The following is a 27,455-nucleotide window of genomic DNA, read 5'->3' as shown; positions in this document are numbered from 1 at the left end:
TGGGTTAGTCTAGTGGTTAAAGCGTTTGCTCGTCACGCCCAAGACCCGGGTTCGAATCCCCACATGGGTACAATGTGTGAAGCCCATTTCTGGTGTCCCCCACTGTGATGTAGCTGGAATATTGCTAAAAGCGATCCAAACTCAGTCAGTCAGTCCAGGACAAAAAAGAAAAGAAAAGGTTATATGTCAGTTCATTGCAAGTCTCCACATCCTAGGTATTGGAAATGTAAAGAATATAGGACACATTTTATGGATGCTGGTTAAAAACTGACAGGTAAGGTAATGAAATAAGCACACACAGCTTTCAGTCAGGGGATGAATAAAGACATAAAGAGATAAGACAAAGTCAGTTTTGGCAATTTTCATTTATTGTTTGATTCATTCCGATAGCACCTTTTGAGGGACACATTGACTCCAGACCTCTCATATAAACCTGCCTGGGTCCAGTACTTGCACATGCATCTTTATAACACAAATGCATTTTGTTCAGATTAAATCTTTTGGTAAACTTACTGTGTTGATCGGTGGTACAAAATAAAAAGTTCAATGCATCAATATAATCTAAATTCACATGATTGGCATGATATGTTATTTACGTTATATGCAAAAATCATATAGACCTGTTTCAGTATTTGCGTTACAACTTAGTAATGAGATATTAAATGATAATCAGTGCTGCTTCAACAACAAAATATTATTAAAAAAAATAATCAATAAATATAGTAGTTTTAAAGGGTTTTCATTTAATATGAACACAAAAACATACAAACTTCTTAATACAAAATCTGTTTTAAAAATAAATATTCAAGTAATTATAGCTCTAAAACTCATGCATTCAAGACAGCACTTTTCTAAACATGCACACACACTAAACTAGACACAAACTAACTCCCCTCTGCCTTCACGTAACCAAATATTCATTTGCATTACAATTACATTCACTAATCTAAACAAATTCTACTCAATACACTAAGCCAGCTTTGAGGAACAAACCAAATTTCAAGATCATGGGAAAAATATTTCAAACTTGATCGAAAGTAATTTTATGATTTTCTTTCAGTCAAAAGTTGCTGCATGATATCGTCACTATTTCATAGCGATTCATAAACACATGCTCATCGTATCGCATGGTGACAATCACTGGATTGTCTGGTCCAGATGCAATTTGTTTACAAACAACCTCGTATAGCTGTAATGCTGATGAAACAAATTATGCTCATGATATAGTCACAGTTGTACAATCGACTGCTTTTAGCAGAGATTTCTTATGGATGTGGAAAGGGTTTTGTCGCTTCTATTTACAAATCCTTTCACTAATGCTGCACTCAACTGTGTGTACAAAGTACAAATTATGTTGGAAAGCGCACATTAAATCTCCAAATCATCATGCACTCAACAGTCAGTGGTCTGCCTCATCAACAAGCACAGGTTGCTTAGTACCGAGTCCCTAAATCCTTGTACCCTATTGGTTATTTTCATTTTGTTCAACATGGACTCCAACTATGTGTGAAAAGACAACCATGACGACAGAACAATTATATGTAAGTGACTGATCATATATTTTAGGGGAAGGGGAGGTGCTGGTCATGTGAGATTAGAGGGGATCATGAAATAGTGACACTCCTTAGACCAATCTCACAGGCCCTGCTAAACCAGTTCACTTCACCACACACGTTCAGATCCAAGAAACAAACATGCTTTGCTTCAAAGTATCTTCATAAATACTGGATTAACACTACAAAACACATGTATACTTCATGAAATACACACCAATCAGCGAGTCAAACCACAATCAATTGTGATAAATACTTGCACATAAGTAGTTTGGGCTGGCCAAATCAAAATCAATATACAAAAGAGATCACTACCATGTCTCTAAAGAGAAAAAGGAATGCAAGGTGAAATTTAGCAAATATGCCTAATTTAAAGATATGCATTTTATTCACAAATCAATATCATATACATAAAAAACCCATCTACATTCAGATGTATCCCTTAGAAAGTTAGTTTTGGGAGAACAAACTTATGAGTTACTTGATCAACCGGCTGAGATGAAAATATTAGACAGGCAAATGGAAATTTGTTATTCAAAATAAGGTAGTTTGCTTGTACGCTGTCATTTCTGGTGTAAGTGCTGAGGTAAATGTGTCGCTAAAAGTTAAAAGGACTAACAAATTGAGTCTAATGGACTTGCTTCATTCTCTGCCAAGTAGATGACAAAGTAACAACAATAGAGAGATTATTCCATCGACAAGACTAGCTTCATGCTGTTATAAAGAGCATTGTCACGTTAATATAATTTCTGTAAAAATGTTCAATGTTTCTGATCCAAATGTGGGCAAAACAAACATCTGCAATAAATACTACATTCCAACAACTAATTACTACTGCTGAATACTAAAATACTGTGGATACAGTGCTGCTGCCTTGTGGTTCAAAAGACCCTCTGGTTACAATCTCACTGTGTGACTCCTAAATCAGAGGTAAACAGTCATTATCTAACACTTCTGTGAGTCTCTTACAATATTTACACTTAACACTTGGAAATGATGTACTGTGTCCTAATGGGCCCTTATCATAACTTGTCAGTTACCATAAGGCAATCCTTACAGGGAATGGTAAACCCTCTGATGAAGAATGTCTCTAATTGGGTTTCAGGGTCTTTGAATCAAAATGGCTGACCTGATTGAGGACTATCCAGACTATTACAGTGAATGAGTAGGTAAACAATACTTTGAATATTATTATGTTTTAGATGTTGAAGGAAAGCCTGAGTTGAAGTAGTTCTCAAGTGTAACACTTTACTGAAACCCACAAACACAAGTATGGTTCTGTGACTACAGAACACTCTTCCAATGAGACATTTTGCTGACAACCATACACTTCAGTTGTATACTACTACACTACTACTACTTCTACTTGACTAAATTTAACTGCTTCTTCAGTTGGCTATTGTGTACTTTTCATAACAGATGCACACACTATGTTAATTCACATACTATATTTCAACTGTACAGTAAAATGTAGATCTATATTATAAAACTATTACACCAATAATATAAAAAGTAGGTCTGTTGAAGATCTGAAAAATGGAACATGTTACCGTAGCTTATCTGTTACAGTAAAATGTAAATAGCTCCAAATTGAAATTGACCATGAGTTGTCCATGTCCCCAGACATATGTTTTCAGCTAACTGTTTCTCTGTAAACCTCATCTTGAAATCTCAGTAAACTTACACAGTGAAAATTCACAACCTTAAAAGACTTTTTTTCAAGCCAAAATGGCTCAAAGTTAATCTGTTCATCAATTTGAAATCAGACAGTCTCAAAGAAATGTGAATTCCACACATCTTGAATTTAATTTCAATCCTCAAAACATTTTCCTCATAAAATTAAAAACAATGAAAAGAGAATTGTTGATCAACATTGAAATTAATTTGCGAAAATATGTGTCGATAATATGTGACTTGACTCATTTGCATTTGTGCAATGCATATTGTAAGCTAGCTTCAAGTGTGATTCACAAAAAAAATAATTCTAGGGAGCAGTTAACATTATTTTTTGCCCTATCTTTTACACAAAATAAACACAAATGTATCCTAGAATTAGAAAACCATAAATTTCAGAAATAAAATCCCCACAACATATTACACCTGCAATTACTATTGTGTTGTGAATTCTTTCTGCAGCTAGTGAGAAAATATCTTGAACAGTGTAACTGTAAAACTCGCACCATGGCAATGGATTTCCCGGTGTAGCAGCATCAAGCAGAGCTTGCCTAGTCCTTGTGCTGTTTGGGTTTTGGGCCCTGAGTTCTGGGGACGGCGCCTGAGCGGAACAGAAGCTGCCAGTACCAGAGCAGACCCAGGACACAGAATGAGGTCACCACAAAGGCGTACTCAGCATGGTTGGGAAACTCAGTGCCACAAACTGTATACCAGTCTTTACCACTAGCGGGCTGTTTCTTCACGCAGTGGAAGTCGAAAACATCTTCATCATACTTGCTGAGGCACAAATACTTGTGCTTGGAGAGAGTCTGCAATAGAAGTCAATGTAGTTCAGGAAGTGAAATAGTTTTGTTGGCCATTAAAATATGTAACTGATTGTAATATTTTCTGTGTATTGTTTATATATTTAGCAAAACGGGTCTTGATTAGATTTACAACCTACCGTAATATAGGAGATATATTGCTAACTGGGGCATAAAACAACATTCACACACTATGGAGTGAGTGAGTGACTATGGTTTTATGTCTCTCGGCAATTTTTCGGCAATTTAACAACAGGGACCGAAGGAATAGGCATAGAACATTGTATCTATCTGGAGAAATGAACCCATGCTCTTCCCATGATGATCAAACACTTTAACCACTTGGCAACTCTATAGCGCTCTTATTGTAGATACAGTTGAATTTGAGTCGTTATCTGGGTTCCTTCTTATCACTGCTTCATGAGACCAAACATTCATAATCCATGTGAATCCCACTCAACAGTTACAACTCAAAATAGAACAAAATGCCTCACGTTCATCTAAAATGTGGATGAAAATCGATATTTCTTCATGAGGTAACATTAACAATGATATCAATAACATGGCCAGATAACAACAGATTGGCTATAGCTAGTTGCATCCTAGATCATTATACAACTTGATTACAAAATGAAAAAAAATCATGTGACAAATATTTATTCTTGTCTATTTCCTAAATACACCAAACACAGTTGAAAACAACTTGGAAGCACTGATAGTGAGAACAATGACACCAAAATGCAGACATTGTTTCAATAACCGATAGACATACTTACCATCCCAAATGGAGTCTGGACTGGCAATGTTGTGTTGCAGTTGCCAACTGGCTGGTGGAACCCAGTTGACTGGATTTTCTCCGGCATCGCTGTGAACACCAGGTAGATGTACAACCCATAGTGCAGCAGAACGCAGAGGAACACCTCACTGATAGCACCTCCTGGGAAAACAGGCACGAGGAGTGAATTTGCATGAATTAAGTGAGTGAGTTAAGTTCTATGCCGCACTCAGCAATATTCCAGCTATATGGCAGCGGTTGCATGAACTGATTTTGGGTGACGGAGTAACATGTTCAAAAGTAAGGTTGCAAGTGGATAAGATTGCAGGATGTGCAAGAGTTTTTAAGATAGATATTCTGGGTGGACATGGCCACTAGTCTGTTTTCCTGACACTTTATATCTAGGGCGATATTTACATAAACAGCTACTAGTCCAAAATCTGCATGAGGATTATGACAAGGATCCCCAAATTTTCAGCTTTGAAAACAGCATGGAGTGTCATCTTAATGTGATTTGGATCACAATGACACTGAATTTGGAATTTAATGCAACAGATCCTGACACAACAAAGGGATGTAACTTTGTACACCTTACACACACTCCAAATGGTGTTGATAAGACATTCTTAATTCTAACACCTAAGATACAGTTTATGTCATTATAACAGTCTAACTCTAAGTAAAACTTACGCTCAGTATTATTCATTACACTGCTATACTGAAGGTCGTGTCAACTAACCTTTGAGCTACCTATGACCCTCCAATCAAACGCGAGACAGCTGAATGGATTTAACCAATCAGACAATGGCTACTATTTAGGGTTTGGCGCTGCGGTTCCCTTTCAAAATCAACAATGACTAGTTTCATCTTTTCAATTCTTTCAGAATTCAGTTTGAGTTTGTGTGAAGTGTTTTTTATCTTCTCTTCCCCGGTCGCTGAGACTGATCTCAGAACAAACGAAAATCTGCAAAAACACAGATATTTGACTTGCAGTATATACGCTTAGGGGTTTCTGATGACATGGTTACTATTAGCTCATATTTCCGCAAGATGACATCATGGAATATTGACAAAAACGCTATTTTCAGCAACTGTTTACTCGTTGAATAATGTCGTCCTCCATATGTATCACTCAGAAGCGAACGTGCGGAAAATAGCATTCGGAGGTAAAAGTTCAAATAGTACATTGGAATGTTAACTTTCGCGATTTGGAAAGCTGTGTTCTGATTGGTCAATTCAAAAGATTAGCCAAGACAACCTTCTTCTAGGGTTTGTTAGACTCAGCATAGCAGTGTAAAGAATAATACTGAGTCTAAGTTTACTTAGATTGGTGAGTGAGTGAGTGAGATTGGTTTTACGCCGCTTTTAGCAATATTCCAGCAATATCACGGCAGGGGACACCAGAAATGGGCTTCACACATTGTACCCATGTGGGGAATTGAACTTGGGTCTGCGGCGTGACGAGCGGACGCTTTAAAAAGCAACAAGGCTACCCCACCGCCCCCTTAGACTGGTGAATATAACAGACTTAATGTTCACAGCTCTCACTTAACTATTTGTATTTTCTTTCTCAAAGTGGCACTGTCGTAACTACCAAAAAAACCCACCTACAAACTATGAAAGAATCTTTATCATTAAGGTTAGTTAAGTGATATAACTAAACAGGTAATATGCTGAGACATGAAGTATTTACTTGACTTCTGAGGTCCCCTGGCTCCCTCTAGTGGTGTTCTGTCTGCAATCCACACGAGGATGCTGTAAACTCCCAGCAGCATGAGAACACACACCTCTGTGTGGAGCTTGAAGGAGTCATGTAGTGGGTGGTAGATGGGCAGAAACTGTAGGACTCCCAGAGGCATGGCCAGAAGGCCAGTTGCCACAGCAACCATCAGCTCCAACAAGAACCTTATGCCAAAATACAAAATGATACCTTTTTATACAACAAAAGTTAAAAACCAAAGACAAAGAGACAGAGGGAGAAATCAAAACATTTGTCTGGCTCATGAAAAGCTCAGTAAGTCACATCTGGGTCACATTGAACACTGTGAAATGCTCCCACTAAAGAGAGGTAACACAACATACAACAAGAAGACAAAGTCATCAATATCCCCTGCAATGGCAAATACTCTTTATGAATATGTCTACTAGTTATGATTATGTCAAATGTTTTGGAGTGTATACATCAAAGTGGAAGGAGAGTATTGACAGGTTTTTAAGATCTGCTCCAGACAGGAGCTCTACCACCAAATTCAGTTGAAGCCCAACTTGTTGCCATGGAAATGCAACAAGATGACATCCTCATAGTCACAGCCTAAGTCACGTTTCCATGGAAACCACAAAATATAAAATTCATATCTGGGTGTAATCCCCAAAAAGCACATCAACACATCTAGTGATCATGATTGACAAGCTTGTACCAAATTTTGGAGATCTATCATGAACAGTTTGAGATTCATAGACAAAGTGAACAGCTTACGAACAAAGTTGACATGTGTACGGACAAAGTTTGTTAAGCTATATCCTTAACAGTTTAAGAACGGACAAAGTGTTCGTCAAAGAAGTTATCTATATCCCTTTGACCATATCTTACCAAACCAACATTTAAAAGTCATAAGTGAATTGAAATGAAATTTATGCCTATAATGAAAGTTTTTGTGAAGCCAAAGAATTGATAAAATAGTCCAAATATATGTAGAGAGAATAAGTTTCATAACACTCCAGAATACCTTAATATTCTTATTTGTGAACATGAGGACTATGATAAGGAGTGCAATGACAATACTCAACCAGAGCAAGTGAGTATAGTCTTTTGCTGCTTTTAGAAATATTCCAGAGATATAACTGCTGGAACACTAGAAATGGACCTCAGCAAATATCCCAAAGTGAGAAATCAAACCAAACCTTCTGTGTGGTGACTTTATCAGTGGAATGAGAAAAGTGAAGGTATTACCCAGCAGACTGGAACTTGTTTGCTCTCTGACACAAACAGTTGCGGAGTCCATGGAAAACCATAGTGAAGCCTGCAGCAAAAGTAGCGTGGAAGTAGTAGCTGGTCCAAGGCACGGAGTAGTGGCGGTCGTAGATGTTGGGGTCATCGTCATGCCACGTCCACCACAGCAGCTTGATGCCCATGATGTCGTAGGGAACGTCCAGGATAACAACACTCAGCCCCACTGTCAAGCAATAAGTCAATATATGTCAGGAGCCCTACTGTCAAGCTATACAAACAATACATGTGATGGGCCCCACTGTCAAGCAATAGGAGCAATAGATGTGATCAGTCCAACTGTTAAGCAATAAATCAACACATGTGATGAGCCCAAATGTCAAGCAATACAATCAATACATTTGATGGGAACCCAACTGTCAAGCAATACAAGCAATAAATGTGATGGAACCCAACTGTCAAGCAATACCATCATTATATGTGATGAACCCACTGTCAAGCAATATAATCAATAAACGTGATGAGCCCAACTGTCAAGCAATACAACATATCTGTAAATGGTTCAGCCCATTCTCTCAGTTTACTTAACACAACATCCCTGCAAAGGGTTCGGCCCATCCCCCCAGCTTCTTAATACCACATCCCTGCAAACGGTTCGGCCCATCCCTCAGCTTAATACCACATCCCTTAATACCACATCCCTGCAAATGGTTCGCCCATCCCTCAGCTTCTTAATACCACATCCCTGCAAATGGTTCGGCCCATCCCCTCAGCTTCTTAATACCACATCCCTGCAAATGGTTCGGCCCATCCCCCCAGCTTCTTAATACCACATCCCTGCAAATGGTTCGGCCCATCCCCCAGCTTCTTAATACCACATCCCTGCAAATGGTTCGGCCCATCCCCTCAGCTTCTTAATACCACATCCCTGCAAATGGTTCGGCCCATCCCCTCAGCTTCTTAATACCACATCCCTGCAAATGGTTCGGCCCATCCCCTCAGCTTCTTAATACAACATCCCTGCAAATGGTTCGGCCCATCCCCTCAGCTTCTTAATACAACATACCTGCAAATGGTTCGGCCCATCCCCTCAGCTTCTTAATACCACATCCCTGCAAATGGTTCGGCCCATCCCCTCAGCTTCTTAATACAACATACCTGCAAATGGTTCGCCCATCCCCAGCAGCTAATACCACATTAATACAACATCCCTGCTTCTTAATGGTTCGCCCATCCCCTCAGCTTCTTAATACAACATACCTGCAAATGATTCAAATGGCCCATCCCTCAGCTTCTTAATACCACATACCTGCAAATGGTTCGGCCCATCCCCTCAGCTTCTTAATACCACATCCCTGCAAATGGTTCGGCCCATCCCCTCAGCTTCTTAATACCACATCCCTGCAAATGGTTCGGCCCATCCCCTCAGCTTCTTAATACCACATCCCTGCAAATGGTTCGGCCCATCCCCTCAGCTTCTTAATACAACATACTCGCGAATGGTTCGGCCCATCCCCTCTGCTTCTTTATACAACATACCTGCAAATGGTTCAGCCCATCCCCTCAGCTTCATATGTCCGACAGCCACCGATGCCACATAGTAATACACAGGGTCTGTAACAGGCAGTGAAAACTGTGATCAGTCTGTAGGTTAACATTTGTGATTGATCGATTATCAAATGAAAAACAGCAACAGCAAAATTGTACCAAACATGTTGCATAGTGTTTGACACTATTTACCTGCACACTGCCTTTGTATAAATAACACAAAGGGTGCATTAAAACCTGCAATGTTTGTGTTCTGAGATTTCAATTTTCATATGATGTATTTTAATATAGGTAGGACTCAAGGCCATACTGAAAAACCTATAGAGAAACTGAATACCCAATGATTCAATGAACACATGTGAGTAAATATCTCATAATAGTCATATTATGTTAGAAGTACAATGGGTCTATGACAGGTTTGGGTGATTATCAGAAAATCAAGTGACTCCAACCAAGTGTAGTTGAACTTCATTTGTCCTGGACCCATAAATTAACCCATAAACTATGTCAACAAGTTTCCTGTTATGCGCCTTGGCATTCAAAATGGCCACACACATGTTAAGATGTGAGATTAAGAGTGCCACCAATGAACAGTTCGATGTGCAAAAATATGTTTTGAATCATTTCAGCTGGTCAAAATCGTTGTATTTTCCATTAAATGAATCATTTCAGACGTTCCGCCAGGGCACACTGTAAATACTTTATCTGTACCAAGCACTATTTCGATCCCTGTGAAAATTCACACATTTCTTTTCGCTACTGAAGTGAAAACATGACACACAGGTGAAAATCGCCCCATTCTTTATCCCTTAAGTTTTTACACTGCATTGTATCTAATAGTGGTGGTCCGATTAATTGAAATAATCGAAGATTGGTCGTTAGTGACTAAACGACCAAGCAATCGGTCATAATTTCTCATAATTGAACACAAACAATTCTGGAACACTTGTTTTCATAAACAAAATTTTAACATGGTTGGTTTTGTCTGTTACATTTCATAAGCACTACAAGCTCGTTTCAAGTCATGATTGAATTTATCTTAAAGATTCCAAGAAATTTATGTTCCTAACATACTAGTCATCCTTTAAAGATGTGAAACTTTGCCTAAAAACACCAGAAGAACTACATTTCCCCCCCTTATTTTAATGTGCATTAACAAATTTCATAAATGACGCTAACCAATTATTTTCGATGATTGATCGGTAGTAATGAATCAATCATCAATTATGAGATTTTAACCAATTCCCAACACTAGTATCTAATAACTCTGAGATGGTAGATGGTCCAAGTTGTTTGGTAAAACATTATTTCCATGAAAATTCAGCAGGAAATAAGAGTAAATATGTTTTTATGCTGTTTTAGCAATATTCCAGCAATTTCACCACAGCAGGGGACACCAGAAATGGGCTTCACACATTGTACGCATGTGGGGAATCGAACCCAGGTCTTCGGCATGATAAGGGAACACTTTAACCACTGGCAGTGATAAATCTACAATTTTTAGTGAGTGAGTCCTGGGACTCGCTCAGTTGAAAAGTAATGAGTCCTTTTGAAATTTTTGTGAGTCCCTCAAACTTTACATACATACATACTAACATTTGTATAGCGCTAATGTCCAGCTCAGAAAGAAAAATATCAGCTTGTAAAACATTATTGCTACTACATATCATACACCATTTGAAAGGTCTAATCCTAGCTACCTGTTTATAAATATGAAATTTATCTTTTATCATATTATTCAAATAATGCAACTACAACTTAAATAAGTTAATTTAAATGAAAATGCAAGCTTACACAATTATAATGTCCTGATAAACCACAAAGGAACAAAAAATGCGGCAATTTTTTTCTATTTGTAACATGTCATAATATCCCCTTACCTTTTTCTTTTCTTTTTTTCAATTTTACGTAATCGGAAAATTATTATAAAAAGATTTCTCAAATAATATGTATGGTCGTCTATTTCCCGTTATCAGTGCCTTTCCGCTCGGTAAAGTGATACAACAGTGGAAAATACCTCCGTTTTCGAAGCTTCGTATGAATAACATGTAAGGTGATTCGTTTGATGGCGGCTGTCGTTTGAAAGCTCGGAACATCAACAATATCACTGTACCCTTGCCAAGAGTATTTTCACAGTTGTAACAAGCGATTTTATTGGATAAAGATTGGTTTCTAATGACGCTTTTTCACCACAGTCTGCTATAAGAGTCATTGATTGATCGTAAATCATGCATGTGACCCTAAGGCAGCCAATCATATTAAAGCAATGGATACCGTCCTCGTGAAAACAAAAACTCATAGATTCAGACGGAAGTTTTGGGTAAAATCATGGTATTCTGAACGTGTTACGCAAAAAAATCACCACCTATACATATATTATGGAACTTAGAGGACGTATCGTGCTAGGTTATGACCTGTGACAAAAATGCTTTATGCATATATTTTAGCCATTAAACATCGTGTCCGAGCGCTAAGTCGAGGCGATGAAAGCCGAGATGTTTCTTGAATTACACTACACGATCGCTCAATAAAGATGGAAATAGTAAGTTATCATGTATGTTTGACAACTTTTATGACTAATACTGCTGTTGATTTTATTCTTCAGTTTATTCAATTTGTTTAATTATTTCCACGAAACATTGTTACTTTGCTGTTTGACAACTTTGATATGGACCCGCTGCGGAAGCATCTGTCCGAGAAAGCATGTATGATCAGTGAATATGTATGCATCCACAGGACACACATGTAAAATATTTGTGCATCCTTTCATATTTTCATGCGTATATTACGCAGGAAGCGCGGGTAGATTTATCCCTGCACTGGGCTATCCAACAGCCTCGCAGGAAATAAGAATATATTTTGCTGAATTCCAGAGTTTACTGTCTCATGAATGCCTCATGATGAATCCATTCACCCTTATTCCTACTGTCAAGTGACTACCCAATCAGGACCCCCCAAGTGTGGTGATCACGCTTCAACTTACACAACAAAAGAACTTGGAGCGGTAGTCGTTGTCCCAGTAGCATCACGGATGACTGTGCATGCCAGAAGTTGTCGATGTCAGGGACATAGTAGCTGACACACTCCACCGTCAAACCATGGAACACCGACGCCAGCCATAGCCACCGAAACCTGCCTCCATATCGCATAGCTGAAAGCAAGCAGTCAGCATTAAAGTGAACTGAGTCGTCATTTAATTCAGTAACTATTTTCGAGGGGAATTTTCTTAAAATGTCTGAATGTGAGTGAGTGAAGTTTTATGCCACTGTTAGCAATATTCAAGCAATACCATGATGGGGGACACCAGAAATGGGCTTCACACATTGTACCTATTTGGGGAATCAAACCCGGTCTTCGGCGTGACAAGAGAACGCTTTAACCACTTGGCTACCCAACCGCCCCCGTCTGAATATGTTGTAACCTATCCAATTTTGAATATTTTGTTGTTTAATAGATAGGAATAGTCAAATAAATGAAACATTACTACAAAATGACATTCATACCTTTTAACTATAGTCCGTTTGACATAATTTTAGACCGATAAATTGCTCACTAACACAAAACCTAATAATAGTCACATGAAATCGACAAACCAACTCTGATGATTTGTCTCATAATTTTGGACACCAGAATAAAAAAGTTGTTTAACAAACGATCATTATTTTGTTGTCACTTTTCGCTATTTCTCACGAGGGAGGACCACTTGCTGGTAGAACAGCCAGCTGAGAGTTGTATGTGTGTATGTGATTAATAAATCAAATGTGAATGTCAAAGTAATGATATTACTTGCATTGTTGATTATTTTACCAAACACTCAATAATTACTAAGTGTCTTGACCGAAGAAATGAAGTGCAGTTCTCACCATGAATGAATGTAAGGGAAGCCATGACATAGAAGGCAATCTCATAATACAGGACGCTCTCATGCTTCTTGAGAATTACGTCAGCTTTACGAAATTTAATCCACCAGTTCCACTCCTGAAAATATATATTTGAATTATCATTATTATTCACAACACACTTGTACAAAATGAAATCTTTAAACTTAATTGATTAGTATTATAGTAATAAATATTTTATTGATTGATACTTGGGCTCAGTGTGCAAAATAGCCACTGGCCTGCTAGCCCGTGGCTAGTAAAAATCCAGTCAGGCCAATAAATCTCCACAGTCACTGGCCCGACTGGCTTGTGAATTTTCCAGTCTAAGTAAACTTAGTCTCAGTATTATTCGTTACACTGCTTATACTGAGTCAGTAGAAGGTCATGGGGTGATTTTGTAAATATATCACTCTCTCCAATTTGTTAAGTTATAATACACTTTTAAATTATGCAAAATTATGGCCTGATAAACATGTTCATCATACTAGCAGTGTATTGATGAAACCTGTGTCTACATTCAACCGTGTAACTTTCAGCCATAGCTAGCCTGACTGGCTAGCAAATTTGGAAACTATTTCGCATACTGCTTGGGCTGGCTGAAAATAGGACCAACAGGAGAAAACCTTCTATACCATAGATCCAGGTACTTCAGCACTGTTGGCTGATGTGTGTGGACCTCGGATGGAGTTATGTTGAAATATATTTATCAGCTAAGTTGAGCTAACCCCTTCAATGCAGTCCAACAGAACATAGGCTCAAAGTTTCAACCAACCTGTCTTATGTGTGGAATGTAAAGTAAAGAAACAGGGAAATAATGTATTCATCAAGGCATATAAACCCAAATAAAAAACCCAACATCAGCTGAGTGTAAATCCATGTTGATGCCATGAAAATGACAAAAATACAAAAAATACAAATGATCTAAGAGCAAAAGACAGAGATGCCAACCGTGAATCTAAGGAAAACGGAGTCATGATGGGATGAAAGTCAGGCTTGAGCACCAAAGAAGTTGGGGGTGAGTGGTTGGCTCTGCCATTTTGTTTCACTTTCATACTGACTATGACATGCACTCGGAAAAACTTTGTGAAACGAAACTTCATCATCAATAACACGCAATATACACAATTGACACCCAAAGGATCACACGCTAAGCTTCTGAATGCTTTTACCAGTGTTCCCTCAAATAAATCACCTGTGACTTACGAAATTGTATACCGTAAAATAAAATCAGAAAAATTCTAAAAAATCAGATTTTTTTTAAAGAGAAATCGGAGAGCAGATTTTGCATTTGAAAATCGGAGTAACTAAGCCAAAATCGGATTGGTTGGCATCTCTGAAAAGACACCATTTCAACCTTGATTAAAGAGTGCAGCACACTAAAACACTAAAAATGGGAGTCTGTAGTTACAATATAGGCACTATTCCAGCGCTGTACCCCTGGAGGAGCTTCCACTCTTACAAGTTATACAACTGAGATAGCCCACTCTCCATTCCAGAAAATGTATGGCAGGTAAACAGCAGGTGAAAGCCAGGTGTGATCAGACACGCCTACAAAATGGAGAACCCTGAAAATAAACAGGATCTGCAGAATCATCACCATGTTCCTTGCAGACAGAATACAAAAACATTGAGTTTTTGGACAATCATATTTTCTTGTGGTTAAATATACATCACATTGTCTATTTTTATTTAAAAAACCCCATTAATTCAGCTAAAAACAGCTAACAGCTCATGATAAGTGCTATGGCCTTATCATAGGATTATATTATATTATATGGTCTCTGATAAGTGCTATGGCCTTATCATGCTGCCCTCTACGGCCTTGTCATGCCCTCTATGGCCTTTTCATGCCCTCTACATACTAAAAGTGCTTCCCAAGACAAAGACTAACAGAATACTGGTTATGGGTTATTACTGTCATGTATCTAACACTAACACTTAGTCTCTGAATATATATAATTTTGATAGAAACAAACAATTCATTTTAAATTAAAAAGGACCCCAGTGAGACAGGAGATTCAGAACCTGAAGAAATCTAGACTTGCTTTATTTAGGGCTTTAGTATTGCAGAGTGGGCTGAGTGGAAATGTAAATAATGTAGTTCAAGGACTGAGAGACAGACAAGGCCAAACTAGACGACATCTGTGTCACCCTGGTCATTATCACCTGTGGTGTTCTGCCAACTCATCAGCAACCACAAAGGTCACCTGGACTGCACTCTAGTGACTGATTACACGATTACTGACCTCATGCACACACACACCGAAGCTTATGATCTGCCAGTATTTGATAACCACTCTGTCATGAATATACAGCCTATCATGTGATCAACATTTGTAATAATATTGTAAATAGGTATGAAGTAGGATATTCTATTTGACAATCAGTTAAACAAAACGAATAGCTTAATGTGCTTTATTTTGACCCTGAGTTTGTCATTACAATCAGATCAAGCGGAAAATATTTTTCTTTTCCAACCTTGCTGTACTTGATGAAATAAGCACCTTTGGAGCTTAAAAAATTGAAAAAGCAGGCACTGAAACAATACACAATGAGTATAAATTCCATGTCAAAGTATGAATGTGAGAAAACAAACTTAGTACAGTCATGGCTGAAACTAAAACTCGAAAGCAGTACACAGTAAATGCCACCATGAATTGTATTTTCCTGTTATGGTAAGCAGTTAATAAACACAGTAATCAATATTGTCCTTTGTGATTTCTCACATGAAAACCTGGAAATAGATATCACACTGATATATTATTACTTTTGTTCTCTCGACTAAATACATAATGTCAGAACTTTAGGGCAAAGATGGAAGGAAATTAGTCTGCGACGACATGTTACAGTCAAATACAAACATGACAGTTAGCTGACTTTTGCACCAAATACAAACATGACAGTTCATAAAAGGACATACATCATTTCATACATTACTGGGGCAGTGCGGTAGCCTAATGCTTAAAGCGTTCGCTCGTCACACCGAAGACCAGGGTTCGATTCCCCAAATGGGTACAATGTGTGAAGCCCATTTCTGGTGTTCCCCTGCCGTGATATTGATGGAATATTGCTAAAAGTGGTGTAAAACCCAACTCACTCACTCATATACATGACTGTCTAATGAACTGTGGGGATTATTACTAGGCAGATTGGTAGGTCAGGTGTGCTTACTGGAACAGCAAAATGGAATGAATAGATGAACCAGTCATTATATACTGTAATGATTCAACAGTTTCAATCTCAGGCCTACATATACTTTTGACTGATAACAAATCCTGGCCTACATTTACTTGTAACTGATTTGAATCTATGGCCTCCATTTTGTCTCAACTGATCACAAACATGTAACCCACATTTAACCTCAATTAATTACTACATTTGCTCTCATTAGTCTCAACTGATAACAAACATTTCATCTACATTTGACCTAAAAACCATGGTCTACATTTACCCTTGACTGGTTTCAAACCTTAATCACAAGCACGAGGAATTATGTCATAGAACAAATAACATATGTCATAAAAAGTCTAGGAATGCATCTCATCTCGCTTTTCCAGATTCAAAGAAAAATAATTTTTCAAAATCTTCTTGATGGAAGGAAAGTTAATGAAATTGCAATTGTACGAAACATAGGAATGGATCCAGTGGTTAGTGTTGGTTTACTGAAATGCTATTCCTGGAGATACTGAAGATGCAAGTAAATAAAGAACACATTGAACTTTTTATATGATGTAACATTTTATTATCACCACATTGTCATTCCCTCATGCAGCCATATGGCATCGGACACAATCTGGCCTGTAAGTGACTCATTATCAAACTTTGGCCTTTTGATTAGTGGAACTTATCAATAAGGGATCTGAATATTTATTGACTTCCTGGTTCATTCATGTCATAATCAATGGATTAATTATTAGTCAACAGTCATTATAGTTAGTGCTGGAGCGATTAATCGTAGGATCGGTTAATCGTTTGATCTAAGTCAAAATGAACGATTGTTGATTACAAATAAACTGCAGATCGATTATCTGAAATAATCATTATTTGGATGCACATACAGTCAAGCACCATTATGTCAAACTCTGATAACTCGATATCTCGATATAACATCTCGGTCCCGGCAAAATCCTTCATGATTTATCATTATTCAAGCTCTTTTAACTTGATACAGATGTCTTGATATTTCGGATATCTCGATATAATCTCATGGTCCCAACAAGCAAAATTACCCTTTTAACTCGATATTTGCAAAGAAACTCGATATTCACCTACCTTTCATGGGCAGGTATCCCTCTGAACTGAGGTTGTTTCCACACGTCTACACACGGTCCGGCATGAATCAAAGGGATGTGTAGTGTAAACTAATTAGGGCTAATTGAGTTGAAGGTGTCACTTGTCCGTTATTTAATTAGGATTAACTAAGAAGGAATTAATTAGGAAGTACTCACTGTTATGACTAAACACTACTGATAACGGATAATAGTTTCAAATCAAAACATACTGAGAATATTGAAATGTGATAATATGCCCTGGTCAGATGTCTGGAAGTTCGGTTAACTCGACATTTTTTCTTGGTCCCATGAATATCGTGACAACGGTGCTCGACTGTACATTAAAACGTTTTATTCTACCTTGTCGTGTTATTCTTTACTGAACAATCTGGTCGTCATTGCTTGTTTACTTCTTAAACGGAAGCTGTGTACTACACAAGTGCGCATGTCAGCCAATGGCAATGCTAGATATATTTAGATAGGGGTGTCCCTTTCCCAAAAAGGTCACATTGTCATTGAAATACTACGAGTTGACAGGTGCTAAAAACAACCAGGATGTTAGTTTGCTAACGTAGGTATTTGACTATGAAATGACTGTCCAAACGATTATAATCGATCGATTATCGATCTGACACTAGCGATTATCGATCTGACAAAATGTAACGATAACCAGCTCTCATTATAGTAACTCTGAAAAACTGTAACCCATTATGCAAGTGCCAACATTTGAAAAATAGCATAATCATCGGGTTTAAATTAGCACAAATCCAAAATATAATTCAGAATTGACTTGTGACATAACTACCACTTTTACCTTTAACAAAGAGACAACTCTATAGCAGATCATTTTTGTGATGTAACGAAAAAGAACATTCCCTTTCGGCCTACATTTAGAATTCAGGATCACAAACTTTACAAATTACATCACAATACCTTATGACATAATTTATGAAATGTTGTTTCCAAAAACTATGCTCTTTAATGTCAAGACTGCTGTTGGGTTATCGATTGTGCCTAAGCTCCTCTGTGTTCTGTCGTCTCTATACATATTGCATCGAGTAAACCAAGAGTTGTAGGAGTGTATGCTAAACATAGACAGCGGAGGCGCATTTTATAGCAAGCGCCAGTTTATGAAAGCATTTTTATTTTTAATATATCTTATATTTCGCTTTCAACGTAATATTTAGGACTAAATGAATTATAAATGGGAACTAATATACAGAAATATTTTTTTCATTCAGTAATTTATATCATTACACAAGAATGGAGTTTATTTATTATATTGTATTTTTCGAAGCGGTAAGAATGCATTACACTTGACATTACACTCAGCCATTTTTGTGCCTCTTCGGTCAATGTATTCTATTTATTGGGAACATTTCGAGGGGTTAGGGTTTAGGGTAAGGGACCTAATCCAATAAAGTAGGTAGATGTCCAGTGTAATGCATGTTTACCATTTGTTGTTTTTCCTTTCACATTTTTTATACCTTTTTCACACAACAAAGTCGAAAGTACACATTGAAATGGTTTAATGTAGATAATTTGGGGTAATGGAAATTGGCCTGGAACTTGCGTAAATCCACTTTCACACAGTACATTTGTTCAGTAATGATTCGAAGACTAACTAACCCTCTTGCCATCACAAGACATGCTCATGTCTCCGTCATTCCTTAGTGCAATCCACGTTATCCTTACAATGTTCCCTACAACACGTTTCTGTCACAAAATCACCTGATGATTTTTTAGAATCATGTCATTCATGCATCATGCATACGCCCGATGCCTGATGACATCTGTTTTCTGATGCCTGGCTCGCTCCAAACCACACAGTATCTTGTAGATTTCAGCATCGGAGCCATTTGGCAATTGTCCGTAGATTATGATCACGAGACACCAAGTCTACCTATAAGCTTTGTAGTTGTCCGTGACCTATTTGATGCTTTCCGTTCATTTTCATCTCATGAATGACTTGATAAATTTTCACTTTGTATAACAGTGTGGACTTAGCTCCATTGGTTTGCTGTCCATCTGTCCTACAGATTTCTCACAAAACTGTTGTCATGTTAGTGACACGTGACCTACGACAGAGACTGTCCTCATGAGATTTTGTGGTGCTGAATTCTAAAGGTGCTCAGTATACCCTGAATACATTATCAGATGCTATGATAATACTCTTGATTTTGACTAGTCCAGGTGAGGTGAGGTGAAATTGGGTTTAACATTGTGCTTGAGAATATTTCGCTCATATGACGTGCATGCGTGTGTATTTGTATGTGCGGCTGCTTGTACTAGCCCAGACTGAAGCTGGTTTTATAGTGCTAGCTCACTGAGATACCAGGCCGCAGTGAAGCATGAATACCCCACTCAGACACAGTATACTGACTCCGAGCCGACCAGTCCTTGTTGTACCCATTAATGCCGAGCGCCAGGCAGGGACCAACAAGTACCATATTTTAACGTCTTTTGGTATGACGCGGTCGGGGATCGAACCCGCGACCTTCCACTCTCCGGGCAGACGCTCTAACCACTACACCATGGATGCGGTCGACTAGTCCAGCATACAACTAGACGACTTAGAACTATCCCAAGGTGTGCGATGTAGGCCTTGGCTAGAATATGAGTTTATTTATATGAACTAGATTTTGACTTAATTGTGACATACGTCCTTGAGCTTCATCAGTGGCGGATCCAGAGGGGGGGTTCAGCACGCGTACACACACACACCGAAAATGGCTAAAGACCACATTGAAGTTAATGTTTCACAATGGCAGAGCCATGGTGGGGTTCAGGGGGTTTGACACCACCACCCACGGAAATTTCTGGATCTGCCTATGTTCATTATGACCGATATATATTCTTGAGATACAGAAAAAAATGCACCTCTTTCTAAAGATCTATTGTTTAACCATTTGGAGATTGTTGCAATAATCCTACTCTTGTTTGTCTTTCATTTCTCCATCATCACTGTGAGGAATGATGAATGATTAACATACACGAGTATCACAACAAATGCCTGTCAAAGTATAGTAAGCTTAGATTACCTGTCTATTTGGCTTATTAGTGTACTTTACAGATACAGGCATATATAAAGCATATATACTGTTCAAGGAACATATCCCAAAAGGTTTTGTCAGATTGCAAGTTTTATTGCTAGAATAAACATAACTCACTTACTCAGAAAAAAACCAACGGGATGTCACGGGATGTCACAATGCATGTCACGTATGAACATACATTATTTGGAAGATGGTGTATCATTGTATGAATACAATGTGATCAACAAAATAAGATTTCCTCAATTCCTTTTCAGGTAACATTTGTTTTGTCAGCACAGTGATCATGAGTGATGTCATCCTAACTGCAATTTATGCTTCACATCTTGCATGACCAACTTACTTCTTTAGTCTTTGGTAAATAATCATTGACGGTTTTCCACACAGCATCCATTATGTTGCCACTTTCTGTCGTCTGCGCGCCTATCACAACGTGCTTTACCTTTGACCTTTAGTGGAATATCACCGCTACATTCTAAGCTGGGCCCCGTCTCGCATATCGCAATATAGACGCAAGTTGGCGCGCGCAAAGGGAGCCGGGAACCAGCTTACTTTACATTCCGGCGCAGTCTCCTACCCAGAGTTCCATCGACCTTGATTCCGGCGCAATCCCTTTGCGCGCGCCAACTTGCGATATGCGAGACGGGGCCTAGCTCATTCGTCACCACTCGCCCCTTTCCGTAACCTACTCGGCTTGTCCCGGAATAACACGAGTCGGTCACGAATGTTGGCATGTGACAGCACTTTTCTCTTGTTTGTAAACAAACACGCACATTTGTTATCAGAACTGACTGGCCTAATGCAATCTTTTCGGTGCGCACATCACATTGTTTTACATTGTTATACAGATATTCATGGACAACTGCAATTATCAGTTTATGACAATTTGTATACTTCGAAGTGACTCCATCGCTTGCTCTCGTTGACAGCACGTGGAACCACGCAACCTTTGTAAACAAAAGTTCGCTGCGCAAATCGAAATAGTGTTACACGTTTTTTTATATTTAAAATATGTGTAAACCATTCTATCAAAGAAGTTTAATTAGATGTGTAGACTCGTCAAAAATACAATTATTGAGAAATATATAAAATACTGTATATTGAATCAGGGATAATCTATTCTATTCTTCCTGATTGAATGGACTGTGCAAGATGTGACGAATCGGCACATTCCTCTGAGTATCACGCTGGTCGCATCGAACGCTGGGTAGGAGGGTGTATCAACCAATTTCCCGCTCGTGTTATTCCGGGACTTGTAATCCGAATTCTTGGACATTCGACAATGATAACCGTTGTGTAAACAAACTGCATTTGAATCTCTCACCGTTCATGACACTACTAGTCACTACCTTTATCAAAAACTTCGAATTATGGAAAACACAATTTTGTTAGCTATGTTTTTGTGTTTTCAATATGATGATTTTTTAAACAATCACATAAAGCCCCAAACGATTAAGTACTTGGGGTTATATTTATCAAAGTACGCGCAATCATTACGCGCGTTCTGATTGGTTTGTCGTATTTTATCGCATAACATCACTAGAAACTACATGACAGATTATTTCTCACTATTTCCGTGTTTATATCATAGTTTTTGTTTTGTAAAGTCCTGTTCTGCATTCCTAGTTTCTTTTACCCTAGTAAGCCTACATGATTCCGCATTCCAACACCCGTGAAGATCCGGGGTAGAAGTGATCTTCAGTAACCCATGCTTGTCGTAAGAGGCGACTAACGGGATCGGGTGGTCAGGCTCGCTGACTTGGTTGACACATGTCATCGTATCCCAATTGGGTAGATCGATGTTCATGCTGTCATATACCCGTGTTTTTATCAACAGAAATGGCAAATCGATCTCAGAATAGTCCCAGGTATCATCCGAAGAGTTTCCTGTATGGACTGTGTAAATAGCTTTCCTTCTTCCGTGCATCTTTCCACCCAGTCCAAAGACTCCTTGACTGTACTGTCTTCTAAGACTTATCAAAGGTACATATTCTCTTCAAAATTCCTTTCATTACTTTCCTTTGATCATGTTGATATTACACTACCAAAACTGCTTCATGATGTTCACTGGCTGACTGAAAGTATGAACGAAATGTTTCTCAGTAGCTGGGTATTTTAAGATACATGTAAATGTCCAACATTCAAAGTCTTTTCAAGTTTCTCTCCACCTTTGAACTATGATGGTGTGTTTTATTTTGAGTGATTGTTGACCAGATGCCTTGTCCATTAGACAACATTTTATTTTCCTTTTCCCATCTCATGACAAAATGAACTGTTCAGTTTTATACAGAGAGAATAGGTTGATACAGTAAATAAAATGAAGACATTTATAGATTCTGGGCTTGACGTTTTCCATTTCATCGCAAGCGTGCTCGATCTTGAGAAACAAGCTGGCCATGGGAGTACCGGAATGTTTTGGTGTCTCAGGAAATCTGTCACAACACAAGCGGGCATTACCTTGCTAAAGCGTGAAGTTACGTCTCTGTTCTTGAATGAACGGCTGCACATGAGGCCCAATGATCTCATCCCTGTGTCGCAAACCTGTCGGTCTGCCATTGACAATGACAAGTTGTGTCCGACCATGAGATGTGATGGCTCCCCATACTATAACACTGTCGTCACCAAACTGTCGACGTTGAACAAAGCAAGCATCAGCATACCGTTAACCTCGCCGTCTGTAGACCCTTGCCCTGCCATCTGAGCTGTCAGTGAACAAAACACCATTCCAATCTTGTCTCCTGTACTGCTCAGCTCGTGATTATATACCTGTCAACATTAGAATAAAACATAACCTGTTTTATTGTGTGTGTCAAGGTTAAAAGTTATGTACTGTTATTAATCAGATATTATCATTACTCAGATAATGATCATGATAATGATGAATACAACATTTAGCGATTAAACGGTTTCTTAACATTAGTACAAGAGCTCCGAATGTTTTAGCTATGGGCGAATGTGGCAGATTCCCAGTTTATTTGTCTTCTTTGTTGAGATGTGTTAACTTTTGGCTTAGAGTTACTCGTATGCCTAATCATAGATATCCACGTAAAGCATATGAAATGCTGTAGAGAGAGAGAGAGTACTTTGATGCGACAGAATGGGAATCTTGCATTTCAAATACCCGTATGTCGTTTTCCTTACACTGGGTTATGTGTATGAGACATAAGATGAATTTTGATTTCACACGGTCGCCAGCAATAAATTTATTTTCGAAAAAAGGTGGTTCTTATTTCTCTTTTCGGGATTGAAGTGTTAAGTTGTAGCATACTTTGACGTCGGTGCCTTTGATCCCAAGTGTGGTGTAACCTATAGTTACACCACGCTTTTGCAAGCCCCTCCCCTTTCTGCTCAGTCATTAGCTGACATAGGTCACGCCCACAAAAGGCAATGAATGACTCGCACATTGTTTTACATTTTATTTCACTGTCCTCTGTCAGTGGTTCGGCCTGTTTGACAACTGTTCCGATATACCTTGAGTAGTATAATTTTCGTCATTTGTGCACTTAACACTCGACGAAATGGCAAACAGTCATCTCGTTTCACATTCAAGAAATCTATAAAGTTTCCTTGTTCTCTAATGCTTCTGAGTAGTCCCGTCATTATCAAGTATAAAGTTTTGGCTGGGTAAAGAGTACCATCCACTCTACGTGCCTCCATTACGAACTTCTGACTTAATGTAATGTCGTCAATATCAGTATCCCAACAATCAGTCAGGTTCGAACTCGCCATTTTCGTTATTTACTGTTTTATCGCCAGGACAAACTGAAAAGTGGCGGGAAATTCAAAATTTACCTCACATCCAGTTTGCGACGTCAAAGTACACTGTATGCTACAAGTGAGTTACATCACTGCACACTCGTGATTGGCTCAGTTACCTCACAGTTTTGTGTGGCTTTGATTGACAGGAGAATTTGACAACTCGGGGCTCTGCCCCTCGTGTCAATTCTCCTGTCAATCAAAGCCACACAAAACTGTGAGGTAACTGAGCCAATCACGAGTGTGCAGTGATGTAACTACTACTGACTACCACAAGAAGCAACCGTTTGTTGATCTAAAAATATATGTTTGTATTTTGCTATTGGCAATGTTGATAAGTTACAAATGTGACAGAGTTAATTCCCTTAGTTCAAGGATACCTGATCTTTCAGCCCCTCACAAATGCCAATAGGCTTCCCTACAATTGTGCAACAGAAGTAGAAACTGGATGAATTACGAGTATTAGAATACAAGGATATGCAAGTTTTAAACAGATCAGTTATTTGCAACTTGTCATGTTTGGTCTTTTGTATCTTAAAATTCCTGAAAAGATGTTATTTAATGTTTTCAAACACTGAAAGGTGTGAGGTCATGGTGCCCAGATGCCAGTTCGTTACAAGAAGTTTTGCATGGTAAACAACATGTTGTAATGGTAAAATGGGCAAGGAATTGAAAGCAGTATTGTTCATGTTGTTTTATACATGCCTGGCTTTTTGAAGCATTTTGGAAATTGTTTTATTGTAAATTTGTTTGCCATCTTATTGAAGACATTATGATACCTTACCGTCACGTTGATGTTATTAAACCACTGGCAGCAAGCAAAGTACATTATGCTTAAAGCTTGAAGTTAAGGCAAACCCAGAGAAATAAAACATAATTTTATTATTTTCTGTTATACCATATGATTACATATGAAATTTTATATGAATTCATCAGGGGTGGAAATAACCCATTGCCCGACGCCCGAGTCCAGTGTGTTTTTCTGTCGGGCAAGCAAATTTGTATATCACACTGTACCGGTGTCCAGTTGACTTTCCAATATTAATTATGTTGTTTATTTAAAAAATCAACAAGAAAACGGCCGGTATAGTGGAAAAAATTATCAGTGCAAGTGATTTTACATGTGCCACTGTACCGGAGTACACTAGCAATTTTAAAGTTATTTCCACCCCTGTTCATGCAGAAAATAGTGAGCATGTGGGCAGATTATATTTTCAAAATGATAGCTATTTTAAATCAGATCACACTTCAAAATTCAGGAAAACCGTAAAAGAGTGTTTGAATATCAAGCCTTTGCTGGATCTAATATACCCACGTAAATCGGCACCTAGGTCCTATTTCAAACACATTAAAGGAAGGCTATAGCAAACCCAAAGGGGCCACTAATTTTACTTTGCAAGAACCGTGGTTCGTTATACACATTTCGACTTAAATATTACAGCAAGTCTCCGCTTGCGTCCGAGTGCTTTAACGTTATAATAGTTCACGGCAAAACTTTTATTTACACTATACATGGGGGTAAACCGAACTGTATTTCCTTTCTAAGATGCCAAAGTTACAAGGCGATGACAACTGACATGCACCGTGACGTCGTTTACGAAGGGTACGTTTGATAATGAGGGGGCAGACGAGAATGGCGTGCTGACGTCAAATACAGTGTGACGTCATGCAAAATGTGAACTTTATCGCCTGATAAAGTACTGTCGGCGCCTTTGATCTTTTTGCGAAGCATCTTTGAACGATATGTAACGACAAATGCACACACAGCTTTCAGTCAGTTGATCAATAAAGAGACAAAGTCAGTTTTGGCAATTTTCATTTATTGTTTGATTCATTCCGATAGCACCTTTTGTGGGAGACATTGACTCCAGACTCCAGACCTCTCACATGAACCTGCCTTGGTCTAGCACTTGCACATGCAACTTTATAACACAAATGTATTTTGTTCAGATTAAATCTTTTTGTAAACTTACTGTGTTGATCGGTGGTACAAAATAAAAAGGGCAATGCATCAATATAATCTAAATTCACAACATGTACTATGGCATAATATGTTATACGAAAAAATCATATAAGACCTGTTTCAGTATTGGCGTCACAACTTAGTAATGAGATATTAAATGATAATCAGAGCTGCTTCAACAACAAAATAATTTTAAAAATATTTTGATCTTATGAGAAAAATGAATTTCTTATTTTGACAATAAAAATTCAATAAACATAGTAGTTTAAAAGGGGTTTCATTTAATATGAACAGAAAAACATACAAACCTTTAAATACAAAAACTGGTTTAAAAATAAATATTCAAGTAATTATAGCTCTAAAACTCATGCATTCAACACAGCACACTCAACTAGATACAAACTAACTCCCCTCTGCCTTCACATAACCAAATATTCATTTGCACTACAATTACATTCACTAATCTAAACAAATTCCACTCAATAGCCCTAAGCCAGCTTTGAGGAACAGACCCAATTTCAAGATCATGGGAAAAATCATTTCAAATTTGATAAAAAATAATTTTATAATTTTTTTCAGTCAAAATTTGCTGCATGATATCATCACTATTTTATAGTGATTCATAAACACATGCTCTGTCATTGTATAGCATGGTGACAATCACTGGATTGTCTGGTCCAGATGCGATTTGTTTACAAACAACCTCATATAGCTGTAATGCTGATGAAACAAATATCTGCTCATGATATAGTCACAGTTGTACAATTGACTCCTCATGAATGTGGAAAGGGTTTTGTAGCTTCTATTTACAAATTCTTTCACTAATGCTGCATTCAACTGTGTGTGCAAAATATGCATCATGTCGGAAAGTACTCATTAAATCTCCAAATCATCATCATCATGCACTCAACAGTCAATGGTCTCCCCACTGACCCATAGTTGTCAAGCACAGGTTGCTGAGTACCTATATTTTTACCTGGGATGAAACAGGTGAGACATGTACCTTTAATTAATTCACAGACAATCCCTAATTCCTTGTACCCTGCTGGTTATTTTCTTTTTTGTTCAACATGGATTCAAACTTTGTGTGAAAAGACAACCATGTGTGAAAAGACAACCATTATGACAGAACAATTATCTGTAAGTGACTTGGTCTGTGTATTGGCAAATGAATTGTATTGCAATATATTGTGATTCAGGTACCCGTATTGCAATATATTGGGAACTTAGG

General features: G+C 38.1%; 1 protein-coding gene and 1 long non-coding RNA gene across 3 annotated transcripts; both read right to left on the bottom strand.

The window, feature by feature from the left end:
• Positions 1-350: 350 nt before the first annotated feature.
• LOC124277178 lies at positions 351-20,967 on the bottom strand. 2 transcript variants are annotated; one of them, XM_046712849.1, is made up of 9 exons: positions 20,849-20,927; positions 14,590-14,746; positions 13,164-13,278; positions 12,284-12,451; positions 9,292-9,366; positions 7,756-7,978; positions 6,499-6,710; positions 4,807-4,967; positions 351-4,036 (listed from the first exon to the last, which is right to left on the bottom strand). In XM_046712849.1, exons 3-9 carry the CDS (start codon positions 13,186-13,188, stop codon positions 3,779-3,781), a joined length of 1,122 nt encoding a protein of 373 aa, XP_046568805.1. In that variant the 5' UTR covers positions 13,189-13,278; positions 14,590-14,746; positions 20,849-20,927; the 3' UTR covers positions 351-3,778. The 2 variants fall into 2 exon arrangements, with proteins under 2 accessions (XP_046568805.1, XP_046568804.1); XM_046712848.1 differs by lacking the exon at positions 14,590-14,746 and having other exon boundaries at positions 20,849-20,967.
• LOC124277180 lies at positions 351-27,455 on the bottom strand. The gene is made up of 2 exons (XR_006898759.1): positions 26,340-27,455; positions 351-620 (listed from the first exon to the last, which is right to left on the bottom strand). It is a non-coding gene; the product is annotated as an uncharacterized LOC124277180 (long non-coding RNA).

Source organism: Haliotis rubra, unplaced genomic scaffold (assembly GCF_003918875.1).
Source record: "Haliotis rubra isolate DU_JTF1 unplaced genomic scaffold, ASM391887v1 Scf219, whole genome shotgun sequence".
NCBI lineage: Eukaryota > Metazoa > Mollusca > Gastropoda > Lepetellida > Haliotidae > Haliotis > Haliotis rubra.
The sequence above is the reverse complement of the archived record's forward strand: the minus strand, read 5'-3'. Positions and strand labels throughout refer to the sequence as shown.